This window comes from Propithecus coquereli, unplaced genomic scaffold, assembly GCF_000956105.1.
Source record: "Propithecus coquereli isolate 6110/MARCELLA unplaced genomic scaffold, Pcoq_1.0 Scaffold66, whole genome shotgun sequence".
Classification (NCBI taxonomy): domain Eukaryota; kingdom Metazoa; phylum Chordata; class Mammalia; order Primates; family Indriidae; genus Propithecus; species Propithecus coquereli.
In genome coordinates this window covers 9,872,733-9,888,396 of record NW_012152618.1, presented here as the reverse complement: position 1 = coordinate 9,888,396, position 15,664 = coordinate 9,872,733, and the positions used below count along the sequence as shown (strand labels likewise).

Sequence of the window (15,664 nt, the reverse complement as noted above, 5' to 3'; positions counted from 1 at the left end):
CTGCAAACCCAAAAGCCTGATGGTAAAAGGAGCCGGACGCCGGACGGCGCTCAGCAGCACTCCCAACCGCCACCGTCGCCAACGTCTAGGGCTCTGTAGTTTGCGCCCGAGCGTGTTCCCAGCCGTTATTGGCTGCGCGGCCAAAGTGTGCGCATGCGTCCTCGCCCGGGGAAACTTTTTCTTGAGGAACCCGGAGGCGAGCACTAGAGGGTGGGTAGTCGCGAGCTACAAGCAGGGACTTCCGGCGGCAGCTAGCCGTGATTGGTGAAGCCTAGGAGACGGGGCGGGGCACCAGGGAATTCGAATGGGAGAGGCGGGACGAAGGAGGGACTGGAATAGACGCGGGGCCTAGGCGCAGCTGAGGCGACGCGAGATGGCGGCCGCGGCGACCTCAGGTACGCGAACCTGGCCTGGGCGAGGCGGGGCACCAGTGATCTGGAGCCTGTGGAGTAATGCGTCGGAGTCTGGTCTGGGTTCCGTGGGTTGCCCGGGAGAGGCCAGAATGGCGCGGGGGCGGGGAGAAGGGGAGTCGCAAGCTCGTCAGCCCGCTTCGCTCTTTCCTTCTCCCTGTTTCCTCCTCACCGCTAGGGTCAGTACTCCAGGGCCTCCGGGCCCAAGCATTTGGTTTGAGTCCTACGTACTTTTCCTTTGCGAGTCTCAGTTTCTTTGTCTGTAAAATAGGGGCAGCGATCCCATCTCTTGGGATAATTTGAGAAAGCAAGAGAAAAGTGGCTAACGCTCTGACTGTAAGGATAAAAAGAATGGAGATGGGTGCATGTTTTAGGGGAAGGGTTTTGTGCGTGACGTGGTGTTTGGGCGCGGAGAGGACCCTGAGACATGCAGGAGGGCAGGCTGAGGTTCAGACCGGGCTGCAGCTAGGTGTGAGTTGATAGCATAAGACGCGCTGAGATCACAGAAAAGGTAAATAAGGGACTGTTTCCTCTCACTCTAGCCGTGGAAGTGAATGGTATTTTAGGTTTGGAACGGCTGTTAGGACACTCAAAATCTTGTGTTTGTTTACATGTGCCTCTCCTCCTGTAGACTGAATTCTGCTCAGGGATTTGAGCCCTTTAGTGTTTGTCAGGCCCTGTGGGGAAATAGACGTTTAGGAGAATGCCTAACATTTCTTGAGCCTTTGCCCAGCACAGTTGTAAGCATTTTATGGTGATGAACCATTTAATAGCCACACAATGCTATGAGGTGGTTACGATTATAGTCTCTGTTTTACACATGAGGAAGCTGAGGCACAGATGGGTTAAATAGCTTGCTTAAAGCTAACACAACTAATACGTACTGGGGCTTGAATTCGCTTTCAGGCAGTCTGATTCTAGACTCTACTCATTATGCCCTAGTACTTTATATTCCTCCTATGCACAACCTCCCCTCACCCTTCCAAGACCCACTGTGTCTCGTACCAGTAGATATCATAAAAATGCTTGAGTGAATATTGCCCCTTCCCTAGAGGAGCCTATAGTCTGTTTCAATAGATTGTCACATAAACAGATGTAATGTGATGAAACACAATGAGAGATAAGTATAAAGTGCTATAGAGAGTGTGAAATCTGAATTAAACCCTTGGCTATTCTGGGAGGACTTCATTAAGGGAGTGATATTTGAGGTGGGTTTCAAAGGTTAGATAGAAGTTTGCCAGGCTTTGGCTGGGAAGAAAAGAACAGCGTTTTCTTATTTATAATGTAAAAAGAGGTCAAGATGCTCTCTTGGCTTAATTTCTTCGTCAATAAAAGGGAGAAGAGTTAAGCTGAATGAAATTTGGGACTTGTGGGAGAGGGGAAAATTAGAAATAAGTGCTAGCCTCGCCCAACCCCACGGTTGTTTTTGTGTTGAAAGAGATAGGTACTGTAAGCAGTTATGTATGCATGCCTCCCTTCCTCCCCTGGACTGGAGCTCTGGCGCAGGAATGGCAGTGAGCCACTTTTGTGATGAAGATGGGAAATGAACAAGCCAATGATTATGTTAGTTCATTCAGCAAATCTTAATTTGTTCAGCAAATAATCCCTGAGGGCCTACTCTATGCCAGGCATTGGGGATAGAAAGGTGAGCCAGGGTAAAGCTTGTTCTTACAGAGTTAAGTCAGCTGGAGAAGACTACGGACATGCAATCACAGTAGGATGTGATGAGTGCTTGGATGGAGGAGCTAAAGAGAGCTGTGGGTGCACCTGATAAAGCCTTAGTGGGAGTGGGGTAGTAATGCTTACAAGGTAAGGTGATTTTTTTCTTAAGAGGAATTAAAATTTAATTGTTCACCTCAATTGTGGGGTGGGGGGAGTTTGGGGCTGGTGGTGCAGAGGTGAAGAAGATATTCCAGGGAGAGAGAATAGCCCATACAAAGGCCCAGAGTTGTGAGAGAACTGCATGTTTTGTAAAAACTGAAGGATATTCATTATGGCTGAGAACTTTCAATGCAAAGAAGGAAGTGGGGAGAGAATGATTGGAGGGGAGTGAGACTGGAGGCAAGGACACAGGCTGTTGAGATGATGATGATCTTGGACAAAGGTAGTGCAGTGGGTATGAAGAGAAGTGGACTCGTTCAAGAAATATTTTTAAAGATTTAATAGAATTGATAGATGTTAATGATTAACTGATGTGAGAGGTAAGAGAGAAGGTGGAATTAAAGACTCCCACCTTTGGGGTTGATGCCATTCATTTACATGAGCAAAGGGGGAGGATGAGGTTGCAGAGAGAAGAGGAAGGATTCAGTTTAGGACAGGTGGAGTTTGAGGTACCTGAGAACCTTTTAAGAGGATGTCAGGGCAGCTGCTCTTAGTGTGGATTTGCATTTCAGGAGAGAGCTCTGCTGTGGAGGTGTGGAATAGGAGTCATTAGCTTTAAGATGGTAATTGAAGCCAAAAGGGTAGGTGACCATGCCCAAGAAATAAATCTGAGTGGTCTCAACTGGGGGTAGTTTTGTCCCCCATTGGACATTGGAGATGTCTGGAGACTTTTTTTGGTTGTTACAACTTGGGAAGTGGGTGTGGGTAATGCTACGGGCATCTAGTAGGTATGTGCTAACAGCCTAAATTCACAGGACAGCCCCACACCAAAAAATTATCCAGCCCAAAATGTCAATAGTGCTGAAGTTGAGAAACCCTGGTCTAGAGAAGGATAGAAGGAGCCTAGGAAAAGCCTTTAAGACTGGCAGAACGGAGGAGTGAACAGAGAACCAGTAAGACAACCAGGAAAGTAAGTGGCATGGAAAGTAAGGGAAAAGTGTGTCTACCAAGAGTCTTGAATACTGCTGGTTAGTCAAATAGGGTTGAGACTTAGTGTGCTTTTTGGACCTGGCAATACTGGTGACCCAGCTGAATAGTGAGGGCAGAAATAAGTTGCAAGGGTTGAGGAATGGGTAGCAAGAGAAAGGGTGTGATAAAAACAGCTAACATTGAGCACTTGGTGCCCGGCATGGTGCTAAACATTGTATGTACATTATTACTTTGAATCCTCACATTCTTATGAAGGTAGATACTGTTATTTTTATAAAGAGAAGCTTGAGACTCCACTGAGGCTTGGAGTGGTTAAATGACCTTCCCAAGGTCACAACTAGTCGGTGGAACTTGTCTCTGACTCCAAGTCCCATGAGGATACAAAGATGAAAGGGCTAAGGAGGCCTGGGGGTTCATGTAAAGGACTTCATTTGAAGCTCTGTCACTAAGTAGCTGTTGACCATGGTCAAGTCAGCTAACCCCTCTATACTGAGGTTTCCTCATCTGAAAAATGGGGGGGGGGGTGAATATAAGACACTGAGCTTTTACCAAATACTGTTCTAAGCACTTTTACCTGAATTACCTATCATTATTCCCCTAACAACCAAACAAGTAGATATTTTTTATTTATTCCCATTTTACAGGTAAGGAAAGTGAGGCACAGGGATGGAAAATCATCTCCCCAGCTTATTTTTTTCTTTATTTCAAAATATTAAGGGAGTACAAATGTTTTTGTTAAATGGATACCTTGTGTAATGCTCATGTCAGGGTTTTTGTTATGCCCCTCACCAGAATAGTGTTCATTATACCCAAAAGGTAAGTTTTTAGCCCTCAACACCCTTCCACTCTCCCCCCTTCTTGGTTTCCAATGTCCTTTATATCACTTTGTGCAGCTTCCACTTATTAGTGAGAACATATGGTGTTTGGTTTTCCACTCCTGAGATACTTAAGATAATGGTCTCCGGTTCCGTCCAAGTTGCCGCAAATGACGTTATTTCGTCCTTTTTATAGCTGAGTGGTACTCCATGGTGTGTATATATACATACACACACACCACATTTTCTTTCCTCGTAAATTGATGGGCATTTAGGTTGATTCTACATCTTTGTAATTATGGTTTTTTCTGCGGCAAACATTCAAGCACAGGCATCTTTTTTATAACTTCTTTTCTTTTGGGTAGATACCCAGCAATGGAATTGGTGGACCGAATGGTAGGTCTACATTTATTTCTTTGAGGAATCTCCATACTGTTTTCCATAGAGGTTGTACTAATTTGCAGTACCACCAACAGTGTTATAAGTGTTCTTTCTCTCTGCATCCATGCCAGCACATATTTTTTGACCTTTTAATAATGGCATTCTGATAGGGGTAAGGTGGTAGGTATCTCATTGTAGTTTTATTTTGCATTTCCCTGATGATTGGTGATGTTGACCATTTTTTCATATGTTTGTTGGCCATCTGTCTATCTTCTTGTGAAAAACTTCTGTTCGTGTCTTTTGCCCCCTAGGTTATTTAATTAGTTGTAACTGGCAGAGCTGGGATTTGAACCCAGGCCATTTTATTTTGCATAATGAAACTACCTACTATGTCACTATGCTGGCATTTTAGCTGTTACCTTTTTTAATCTTCATAAAGCCCTTTCAAGACCAGAAACCAAGGCACAGGGATGTTAAGTCATTTGCCCAAGGCCATAAGCTAATAAATGCCAGAGCTGGAATTTAAATCCAGTTCTGTCTGACCAGAATCTACACTATTCCTCATCACAGACTTCCCCTACCTCTTTCCCTTATACTGATCACTGAGATTCCTTCAGTGCTTCTATGTCTGCTTTTTCTGTTCTCCAAAAAAAAAAGCGAGGCAGAGAAAGCTCCTGCACACATTTTTCACATATCAGTGAACCTCTCCGCACCTCAGTTTTCTATCTGCACACGTGCATCTGCAGGTTTTTGCCTGCTTGCTCCTGACTTTCAGGATTGCCAGGGGGAGCAAATGAGAACTAGATGTCCAAGTGCTTTGTAAACCAGTAAGTGAAAAATGGTGTTACTAGCCCCACTTATCAGGTGAAGGAAGAGAGGCTCAGTTTTTGAAACTGGCCATCTGCTTATGGGCATGCCTTACTTACCTGTAAGATTCTTTCCAGGGGAGATCTGTCTGCATTTTTGTCTTGCTGTTTCTGTATTGGCAGCATATACCAACCAGCCTTTTGTCTTCTGTGAGGCCTATGGCTCCCAGCCACCAGCTGCTACCACCAACAAGGAGGAGCCAAGCGTTTTCCCAGTTGGTACATAATAGAGAGGCAATATGGCATCATCATTAAAAGCAAATTTTTGGAGGGGAAGAGATTTAGGTTTGAATTCTGCTATTAGCTGAGAGCTACAACAGTATGCTATCCTCCTCATAAGATTATTTTGTTCATTTAATCCTCAAAAAGGCTTTTTAAAGTTTTATCTTCATCATATTTTCTGATAATAAAAATTATTCATACTTTTTTCAAATGACTTAGGTTTAATCATCAGAGGCAAACTAAGAGGAAAACTTACAAGAAAAGAATTACATGTCAGTGCTTTTTGCAGACTGACTTGGGACAGAAGGGGCTTGAGGCTACTCCTCAACCTGATCCCTTCCAAACAAAGATGTCCATAGTGTTATTTTTTAAAAATGCAAATATTACAGCATTGCAGAACTGGATAACATAGAAAATAAAGTCACATAATCCCCCATCAAGAGAAAACCATTGTTAACAGTTGGTGGGGGGAATAGGTACATACACCTAAATATGTATTATAAATCCCAGGTAAGAAATAAGAGGCACAGAAGTCAGGCAGTTCATTGTCTGGTTTTAGATAAGGTCAAATATCACTCTTTTAATCCTTAGAACAACTGTATGAGGTGCTGGTCTACTTAAACCTTGGCAATTTCAAACCTGTTCCAGCAGCAGCAGGAGCACAAGGGAGCTTGTTAGAAATCTAAAAATCTCAGGCATCTCCCCAGGGACTGAAGCTGAATCTACATTTTAACAAGATTTTTCAGGTTATTTGTGTATACACCGCAGTCTTGAGAAGCCTGCTCTACATGCCACTGAACCTACTTACAGAGCAGAGAAAGAACTGGGGCCAAGCTTGAGGGTGCCCACAGGACTAAGAGGGCGGAAAGAACGTCCCTAAAGTGAGCTGTGGCCCCTGGCCCTTCCAGCAAAGTTGGTCTCCACTTCCTCTGCTACCACGATACTTCATGCCTAAGAGTTATCTTCTCTCCAGGAGCTGGTCGCTGTCGGCTAAGCAAGGTAGGGGCTGGAAGGCGCCCACCTCCAGCTCGAGTAAGGGTGGCTGTGCGACTGCGGCCATTTGTGGATGGAACAGCTGGAGCAAGTGATCCCCCCTGTGTACGGGGCATGGACAGCTGCTCTCTAGAGATTGCCAACTGGAGAAACCACCAGGAGACTCTCAAATACCAGTAAGATTCAGGCCACTCTTCTCTCATGCCATCACCTCTCTCTCCTAGGCCTGCTCACATTATCACTTCCCCAGAGAGTTTCTCAGACCTGCCTCTCCAGGATCCTTGCTCCCTCCTCAGTACCACTTTGTTCCCCACACCGTCATTTGTTCATTCAGGAAATGTTCATGGGTGCCCCCTGTGACGGGTCCTTTCTAGGATACTGTAGGGAAAGACTGGAGGCTGAATCAGACACACATCACTGTTCACAGTCTTGTGGGGGAAACAGGCCCAAAGGGAGGAAGAAGTGGCAAAGGTGAGCAGGGGATCCCCAAGTAGGGTCTGGCCTGGGGCGGGGTGGCCATATGGTAAGGGTTAGAGGAACATAGACCAGCCAGCCAACCCAGGCTGCAGCTGGGTAGTGTCAGAAGACCACCAGGATTTGGGGACAGAACTCACAAGGACAGCTACTTTAAAATCCCATTGAGAATTTAAAGTTCAAATTCTCTAGCCTGTTACTCTAGGCCAAGGGGTGGCAAACCAGGGACTACAGTTTAACTCTGACTAGGAATCTTTTAGTATTAATAAATAAAATTTTATCATTTATTTATATATATTGTCTATAACTGCTTTCTAATTGCAATGGCAGAGCTGAGTAGTTGTAAAAAGGAAGCATATGACCCACAAAACCTAAAATATTTACTATCTCGCTCTTTACAAAATGTTTGCTGACTCCCAATCCAGGCCCTTGACAATTTGGCTTCAGTTTCTTTCCAGCCTCATCCCCTTCAACATGTACTAAACTCTCTGGTATGGCTTAAGCCATAGCTTCTCCCTCAGAGTGCAGTGAATAGACTACAGGTATGTTGCGTCTACTCCAGTCCTAAGCAGCATCCTCTGTTTTTCCCATTATGGTGTATAAATACAGTGTTCTATACATGTTGCCATGTGAAAAAGATTGGGAAGCGCCGCTCTTTCACATCTTGTCTTTTCTATGTGCTATTCTTTTTTTTTTTTTTTTTTTTTTTTGAGACAGAGTCTCACTGTGTTGCCTGGGCTAGAGTGCCATGGCGTCATCCTAGCTCACAGCAACCTCAAACTCCTGGGCTCAAGCGATCCTCCTGCCTCAGCCTCCCAAGTAGCTGGGACTACAAGCATGCGCCACCATGCCCAGCTAATTTTTTCTATATATTTTTAGTTGTCCAATTAATTTTTTTCTAATTTTAGTAGAGACGGGGTCTCGCTCTTGCTCAGGCTGGTTTCGAACTCCTGAGCTCAAACAATCTGCCCGCCTTGGCCTCCCAGAGAGCTAGGATTACAGGCGTGAGCCACCGCGCCCGGCCTATGTGCTATTCTTGATACTTAGAGTTTCTTTCTTTCCCTTCTTTCTGTCAAAAACCTCCTTCCTTGAGCAAAATCAGTTCTTCCTTCTAGTGTGTCCTCATCTTTGTTTCCTAAATCACAGCAAAGTATGGGTAACTAACCCACCAGATTGCAAAACTCCCAAGACCCGAGACATCAGATTCATCTTCGTATTCCTACCACCAACACAGAGACTGGGACAGAGTAGGTGTTCAGTGGATGCTTTTTAAGATCTTTGTGTAAGAAAAGGGATAGGGACTTTCTTTTAAATCTAAGGTCTGGATGAAAATCCCTCCCCACCCCCCAACATATACATGCAAATTTCCTCCTTTCTTCCTGCCCATAGGTTTGATGCCTTCTATGGGGAGAGGAGCACTCAGCAGGACATCTATGCAGGTTCAGTGCAGCCCATCCTAAGGCACTTGCTAGAAGGACAGAATGCCAGTGTGCTTGCCTATGGGCCCACAGGAGCAGGTGAGGGAGCCAGATAGGGAATAGCTATGGGTCAGAAAAGGCTAGAAATGGAGAGGAAACTCTCAAAGCTTTCTCTACTCTTTCCCCAGGGAAGACTCACACAATGCTTGGAAGCCCAGAGCAACCTGGAGTGATTCCGCGGGCTCTCATGGACCTCCTACAGCTCACAAGGGAGGAGGGAGCTGAGGGCCGGCCATGGGCCCTCTCTGTTACTATGTCCTACTTAGAGATCTACCAGGAAAAGGTAAGGCCCCATTCTGGTTGGGAGGGAAGAAACAAAGGGTCTAAGTAAGACCTAGATCTAGAACATAAAGCTCTGCTCTAGCAAGGAGGTGAGACCTGGAAAGACAGAGATTGGGGTAGCAGATGGTACAACTCGGAATCCAGCAGAGAAAAGCAGACCGATCCCCCAGGAAGCAAGCAGCCTACGTATGGAGAATTGGCCTTACCTCTCCCTGCTCAAACAGGTATTAGACCTCTTAGACCCTGCATCAGGAGACCTGGTGATCCGAGAAGACTGTCGGGGAAACATCCTGATACCTGGCCTCACACAGAAGCCCATAACTAGCTTTGCTGATTTTGAGCGGCACTTCCTACCAGCCAGCCGAAACCGGACTGTAGGAGCCACCCGGCTCAACCAGCGCTCTTCTCGCAGTCATGCTGTGCTCCTGGTCAAGGTAAGGCCCACTGATGGGGGTGAGGACCTGGGAAACCCCTGGAGCCTAAGCTAACTAAGCCTGGCACTTTTGTTCTCACCCCCAGGTGGACCAGCGGGAACGTTTGGCCCCATTTCGCCAGCGGGAGGGGAAACTCTACTTGATTGACTTGGCTGGCTCAGAGGACAACCGGCGCACAGGCAACAAGGGCCTTCGACTGAAAGAGAGTGGAGCCATCAACACCTCCCTCTTTGTATTGGGCAAGGTGGTAGATGCACTGAACCAGGGCCTCCCTCGTGTGCCTTACCGGGACAGCAAGCTCACTCGCCTATTGCAGGTCAGGGCAACAGAAGCTAGAGAAGGAGGGTCTCAGGCCGGTTGGGGAATAGCAGTCAGGGAACAGGCTGGGCTTCTCACTCATCCACTCTGCCTGGCCCCCATCCCTCAGGACTCTCTGGGTGGCTCAGCCCACAGCATCCTCATTGCCAACATTGCCCCTGAGAGACGCTTCTACCTAGACACAGTCTCTGCACTCAACTTTGCTGCCAGGTCCAAAGAGGTGATAAACCGGCCTTTTACCAATGAGAGCCTACAGCTTCATGGTGAGGACTCGGGGAGGCAGGCGTGGAAAGGCTGGGTCTGGAAATTAGGTTTGCTAAGCCACCAAGCATATGCACAGAAGCTGACCACCTCCCATCCCTCTCCACTCACCCCCAATCTTCTTCTAGTCTTGGCACCTGTTAAGCTGTCTCAGAAAGAACTGCTAGGCCCATCAGAGGCGAAGAGAGCTCGAGGCCCTGAGGAAGTGGAAATTGGAAGCCCTGAGCCCACAGCATCCCCAGCCTCTGCCTCCCAGAAACTCAGGTGAGCAATGGGGCCTTGGGTATATCCCCTTCCTATTGTGTCTGGCTTAGCTGTGGAGCTGCGATGCAGTTAGCCTGTCAGGTCCTTAAGCAGAGAAGCTGTGAACTTGTTCCTCTCCCAGTGAATTCACCCAAAATCCTACTCTGTTGAATTCACTGAAGTGCCAAAATCAGTGTATCCTCAGTGCTGCTGCCATGGCTCCTAGCCAACCCCTCCCTTTCCATTTTCCAATCCCTTTAAGCCATCAGCAAACCTTCAAATTTGGGGGCAGTTATATCAAGGACGAGCAAGGAATAATCTGGATCAGATCTTTCAGGTCCAGAGGATGAGAGCAAAGCAAAGGAGATATGGAAGAGACAAAGAGAGACATCTCACTGAGACCTCTCCATCTGTGTCAGGGCCCAGCCTCTCTATGACTCTCCAAGGAGCTGGTTGCTGTCCTTATTTTGCTCTGCTTCTACCCTCAATCCAGACAAAGCCTCTAAACCAAGTCCCTTGTGTGCGTACCTCCTGCCCCAACTCTGATGGCACCACCTCGTGGCCCAGTATGTACTAATTCTCAGGTTGCCTCTGTTCGGTGGATTTGTTTTCTGTGTCTGGCCACTTGACTCCCCTCCCCTCTTCAACTCTAAGGAGCCAGATGTAGTTTTAATTTTGCCCTGTTCCTACCCCCTAGACCTAATAAAACCTCTAAACTGTGTAGGTCCTAAAACTACTGAACAGAGGTGATCTGAGGAAGCCAAGGACTAGTATACACTCCGCCCCAGGGGACTATTGTTCAGGAAGATGCCACACACAGAAAGATGCTTGCTCACTCATGACTCCATCTCTGTCTTGTTTTTCCCATGCTGTCTGTCAGCAGTCCCCTCCTATGTGCACAAACTCAGAGAAACTTAACGCAAGCTCTCTGCCAAATAGGCACTCTGAGTAAGGGGAAGCTTGGAGCTGGAGCTTCACCAGACCTAGACAGACCCTGACATTGTGCGGCTCACTTCAGGAGAGGAAGTTAGGTGAAGACATCAGTATATGATGCCAAGTATATAATACCCAGAATAAGGGAGGGAGTAGCTGCTTATTCTGTGAGAGCCAACTGGGAAGAAATGATTTCTAGTCTACATATTTTCTGATCCTGCTCTTCGAGGCAGTTGTACATAAAGAACAGGACAGTTCCTGTCCTCAAAGAGCTAGTTTCCAGTGGAGGAAAGAAGGTCCGTGATCAAGCCAGGCATCATAGGAAAGATAATTGAGATCAGATGTAAGGAGGTGAGGGGGAAAATATTCTAGGTGAAAGGAATGAATGTTAGACATTACCATGCTCAGATTAAGTCAGGACTGTGCTTGAACAAGCCTTTCCTACTGCTTGCAGGATAAAGGCTTGGCAGTTGAGGTCTTCAGTGGCTTTCAAATCCCTGCTGAAGATGACTTCCTCTGTGAAGTTTTCCCCAACTGCTCCTCCAAATGGATAGGCACTCAGCCCTTGCTGTCACCTTATGGTCTCTTACTTCCCTTATTAGACAGTGAATGCTTCCACAGCAGGGCAATGTCTTAAATCCCTGATACCTGGCACTCAGGTGTTCATTAAATGCTTGTTCTCGTCTGATTTCCTGGCATCCCTGAGAGGTTACTTCACCTGATGAAGACACTGCACCCAGAGAGGCTAAATGACTTGTTTAGAGTTGCCTAGCAAGTTAACATCAGGGTTCTGGAACCATAGGATATACCAAGTTAAGGCATAATGAGGGGAACCCTGCTGTATAGAATGTGATGAGAGAGGAGGTAGGTGGGGAGTAACCTCTTTGTCTACTCAGTCCCCTGCAGAAGCTAAGCAGCATGGACCCAGCCATGCTGGAGCGCCTCCTAAACTTGGACCGTCTGCTGGGCTCCCAAGGGAGTCAGGGGGCCCCTCTGCTGAGTACCCCAAGGCGAGAGCGGATGGTGCTCATGAAGACAGTGGAGGAGAAGGACTTGGAGATTGAGGTTAAGTGTTGGTTGTGGGGGAGGAGTGGGAGGTGGTAGCTGGGATTCCTACTGGCTTTGAGAAGCAATCCTAGGATCCTCAGACAGGGAAAGACACTCAAAGGCTGTGTCCAGAGTTGGGTTCAGTTTTCACCCAACTCTGAAAGTTCCCCAGCTTCTGCTTCAATGTCCTTAACATAGCTAAACTTAGAAAAATAATTGTGATCAGATGTGAGGAGGTGAGAAGGAAAATATCCCAAGTAAAAGGAACAAATGTTAGACATTGCATTTCCTAAAACCCAGCCCACATTAAGTGAGGATTCTGTTTGAACAATCTTTCCCTTCAGTATTTCCAAAGAAGCTTGTTCCACCTCTGGGCAATCCCCCAATCATTAGAAAGCCCTTAATTACATTGGGTCTACCTGTCTCCTAGTAGCTTCTCCCATTGGTCCTAGCCCTGCATACTCACCCTGCTAATCTACTGCCTTTCAAGCTGCCCTGCAGTTGGGTCTGGGTCACAACTCTCCCTGATCCTTTCCAACAGAGGCTTAAGATGAAACAAAAAGAACTGGAGGCCAAGGTGCTGGCCCAGGAAGTTGCGGACCCAAAGGAGAAAGAGAATTGCTCTCCCACAATGCTCCGACCCCTTTCCCATCGCACAGTTACAGTGGCAAAACCCCTGAAAAAGGCGGTGGTGATGCCCCTACAACTGAGTGAGTTTGGCTTCAGGGGCCAGGAGGGCCCAGATAACTGAGTTCCCATAAGGGAGGAAGTGTTAGCAGCTGTCCTCACATCACTTGTGTTCTCCCACCATATGCCAGTCCCAGGGAGGGTGGGGAGGATCTGAGGCAGCATTGGGTGCGTTGGGTGCTCTGCCTCGGCTTTTAGAACAATGAATGCAGGGCACAGACAGACAAGTATGTGATTGATTTTAATGCAAAACCAACTGAGATTACTTTCAAATATAGGTATAAAAAAGGGCATGTGGAAACACAAAAGGTTAACTCAGAGTGCAGGGGAGCTGGGGAATCAGAAATGGGAGAACCAAATGGCTACCAGGGAGGGTGAAAAGTGGCCTCTCTGTCCTGACTGCAATTCTCAATTCCTACTTTCAGTTCAGGAGCAGGCAGCATCCCCAAATACTGAGATTCATATCCTGAAGAATAAAGGCCGGAAGAGAAAGGTGAGAGAGTAGCTGGAGGCTTAGGCTACACCTAGCACAAGTCTTTCAACTTGCTTCCCCGCCCCCCCCCCGCCCCCCCATGCAGTGATGGTACCTTCGCAGGGCATTTAGGGTAAAAGGAATGATAAGGATGTTCCTAGCAAAGTGGGTGTCCACCACCTGTTACTTTCCTTTCTTCCTGATGGCTCCTGCACTCAGTTGCTACTTATTAGGTAGTGTGTAGCCTGGCTCCTGCCCTCTACAAACTTAGGAGGGAAAACTTACGGAAATATGACTGAAGCACACAAGAATCAATCAATCTCTCTCTCTCCCTCCCTCCTTCCCTCCCTGCCTCTCTCCCCTCTCTCTCTCTCTCACACACACACCCCCTGCCGAAAATGAAACACAACTAGAACTACCCAAAAACTGGGGCGGGGGGGCGGGAGGGGGGTCATTCATTGCCTTCTCCCATGTACTTTCCCAGCAGTGAAGGAGAGCTTATTCTTTCCTTTTTTAGAGATGAGGTACCAGATTTAAAAGTGTCCTTTACACTTATTAATATGATCTTCACAGTAACTCTGAGAAAGGAATTAGTATTACCACTAGGTCCTAGTATTTTTTTTTTTTTTTTTTGAGACAGAGTCTCACTGTGTTGCCCGGGCTAGAGTGCCGTGGCGTCATCCTAGCTCACAGCAACCTCAAACTCCTGGGCTCAAGTGATCCTCCTGCCTCGGCCTCCTGAGTAGCTGGGACTACAGGCATGCGCCACCATGCCCGGCTAATTTTCTCTATATATGTGTTTTTTTAGTTGTCCAGATAATTTCTTTCTATTTTTAGTAGAGACGGGGTCTCACTCTTGCTCAGGCTGGTTTTGAACTCCTGAGGTCAAACAGTCCGCCCGCCTCGGCCTCCCAGAGAGCTAGGATTACAGGCGTGATTTAACTCTCACAAGTTGCATATAATTAGCATTAGCCCAGAGGGGAGGATTTTTGGGCGGATACTTGGTAGGAAAGAGGCTGGAGTGAGCAGGGAGGTAGCTGGTGCTAGGTTTCTAGTCTTGGCAGAGGAGTCCAAAGCACTTTGCTGCTGTTTCTGTCACTTACCTTCCCTTGCCTCGTAGCTGGAGTCCCTGGATGCCTCAGAGCCTGAGGTGAGGGCTGAGGACTGCTGGGAGCTACAGATCAGCCCAGAGCTACTGGCCCGTGGGCGCCAAAAAATACTGGATCTGCTGAATGAAGGCTCAGCCCGGGATCTGCGCAGCCTACAACGCATTGGCCCGAAGAAGGCCCAGCTCATCGTGGGCTGGAGGGAGCTCCACGGCCCCTTCAGCCAGGTAACAGGGAAGGGCAGCCGTGGAGTGGGGTGGGGGGAGACCTGGCACTCCCTAAACACCCTTTCTTTCTCCACTGCTGCTGCTCTGCCAGGTGGAGGACCTGGAACTCGTGGAGGGCATAACCGGGAAACAGATGGAGTCATTCCTGAAGGTAAGGTCCTGGCTGTGACCCCTTCGCTGCCTGGCCTGTGCCCAGCTCTAACGTTGCTCTCCCCTTCCCTTCTGTGTTGCAGGCGAACATCCTGGGTCTCGCCGCTGGCCAGCGCTGTGGCCCCTCCTGACTGCCGTTTCCTGCATTTTGTTTTTTTCTTAATCCTTGTATAGCCGCGTATTGTGTAAATAGAGTTTTTACTCCGGTGTTTCAGTCTGGTTTTTGGGACTGCGGGGCGGGGCCGGGGTATAATCGCCCTTGGGGTGGGCCACGAGCTCCGCCGGCCAACCTCTTTGGGCGCCATCTTGGGGAGGCTGTGAACCAGCGCCGGATTGTAAATAAACCGCTGGAATTGGGAAGGGAAAAGACGGTGGCCGAAAGGAAGCAAAAAGCTCAAACCCAAGCCCGAGGACGACGACCGTTAGGCGGGCGCGCGCTCAGGGATTAGCCCCGCCCCATCCGTACCCCCGCGCGCGCTCTCCTATTCTCCCGCTCAGCAACGACAGCGGTATTGTGCGCGTGCGCGCGAAATAACGGCCGCTGGCGGAGGGAGGAGGGGGGTGGAATCGTTGAAGGGGGAAAGAGGAGAGAAGCCGCCCTGTCTCCCGCGCGCCCACCACCTGCACCGTCGTCAGCCAATCAGCAGTCGTCTCAGGGGTCTCGCGCTTGGGGCGACTCGGGCTGCTGGGTGGCTCCCCCGTCCCTCCTCCCGCTGGAGTCCCTCTCGTACCTCCCCCTCCCGCTGGCCTCGCGCGCGCTCGCGCTCGCGCCCGCTCCAGCCTCTTGTGTGTCCTCGCGCCCCCCGCCCGCCCTCCCCGCGCGCAGTGTGCTCCGCTCCCCCCACCCTCCTCCTCCCCCAATCATTAGAAAGCCCTTAATTACATTGGGTCTACCTGTCTCCTGGTAGCTTCTCCCATTGGTCCTAGCCCTGCATACTCACCCTGCTAATCTACTGCCTTTCAAGCTGCCCTGCAGTTGGGTCTGGGTCACAACTCTCCCTGATCCTTTCCAACAGAGGCTTAAGATGAAACAAAAAGAACTGGAGGCCAAGGT

The 15,664-nt window shown here is 48.3% G+C and overlaps 1 protein-coding gene across 1 annotated transcript; it reads left to right on the top strand.

Moving 5' to 3' along the window:
- The first annotated feature begins 296 nt into the window (after window positions 1–296).
- Window positions 297–14,819, top strand: KIF22 (kinesin family member 22). Its single transcript, XM_012660233.1, has 14 exons — window positions 297–395; window positions 6,479–6,674; window positions 8,362–8,489; window positions 8,579–8,733; window positions 8,957–9,166; window positions 9,252–9,482; window positions 9,594–9,747; window positions 9,874–10,009; window positions 11,818–11,986; window positions 12,510–12,678; window positions 13,081–13,148; window positions 14,248–14,460; window positions 14,552–14,611; window positions 14,694–14,819. The coding sequence occupies exons 1-14, from the start codon at window positions 374–376 to the stop codon at window positions 14,739–14,741; spliced, it is 1,959 nt and encodes a 652-aa protein (XP_012515687.1). The 5' UTR covers window positions 297–373; the 3' UTR covers window positions 14,742–14,819.
- Window positions 14,820–15,664: the final 845 nt, after the last annotated feature.

Coding starts and splice junctions, on each gene's coding strand:
- KIF22 (XM_012660233.1), top strand. CDS start 374: ATGGCGGCCGCGGCGACCTCAG. Junction 396..6,478: donor GGCGGCCGCGGCGACCTCAG/GTACGCGAACCT, acceptor TCTTCTCTCCAG/GAGCTGGTCGCTGTCGGCTA. Junction 6,675..8,361: donor CAGGAGACTCTCAAATACCA/GTAAGATTCAGG, acceptor TCCTGCCCATAG/GTTTGATGCCTTCTATGGGG.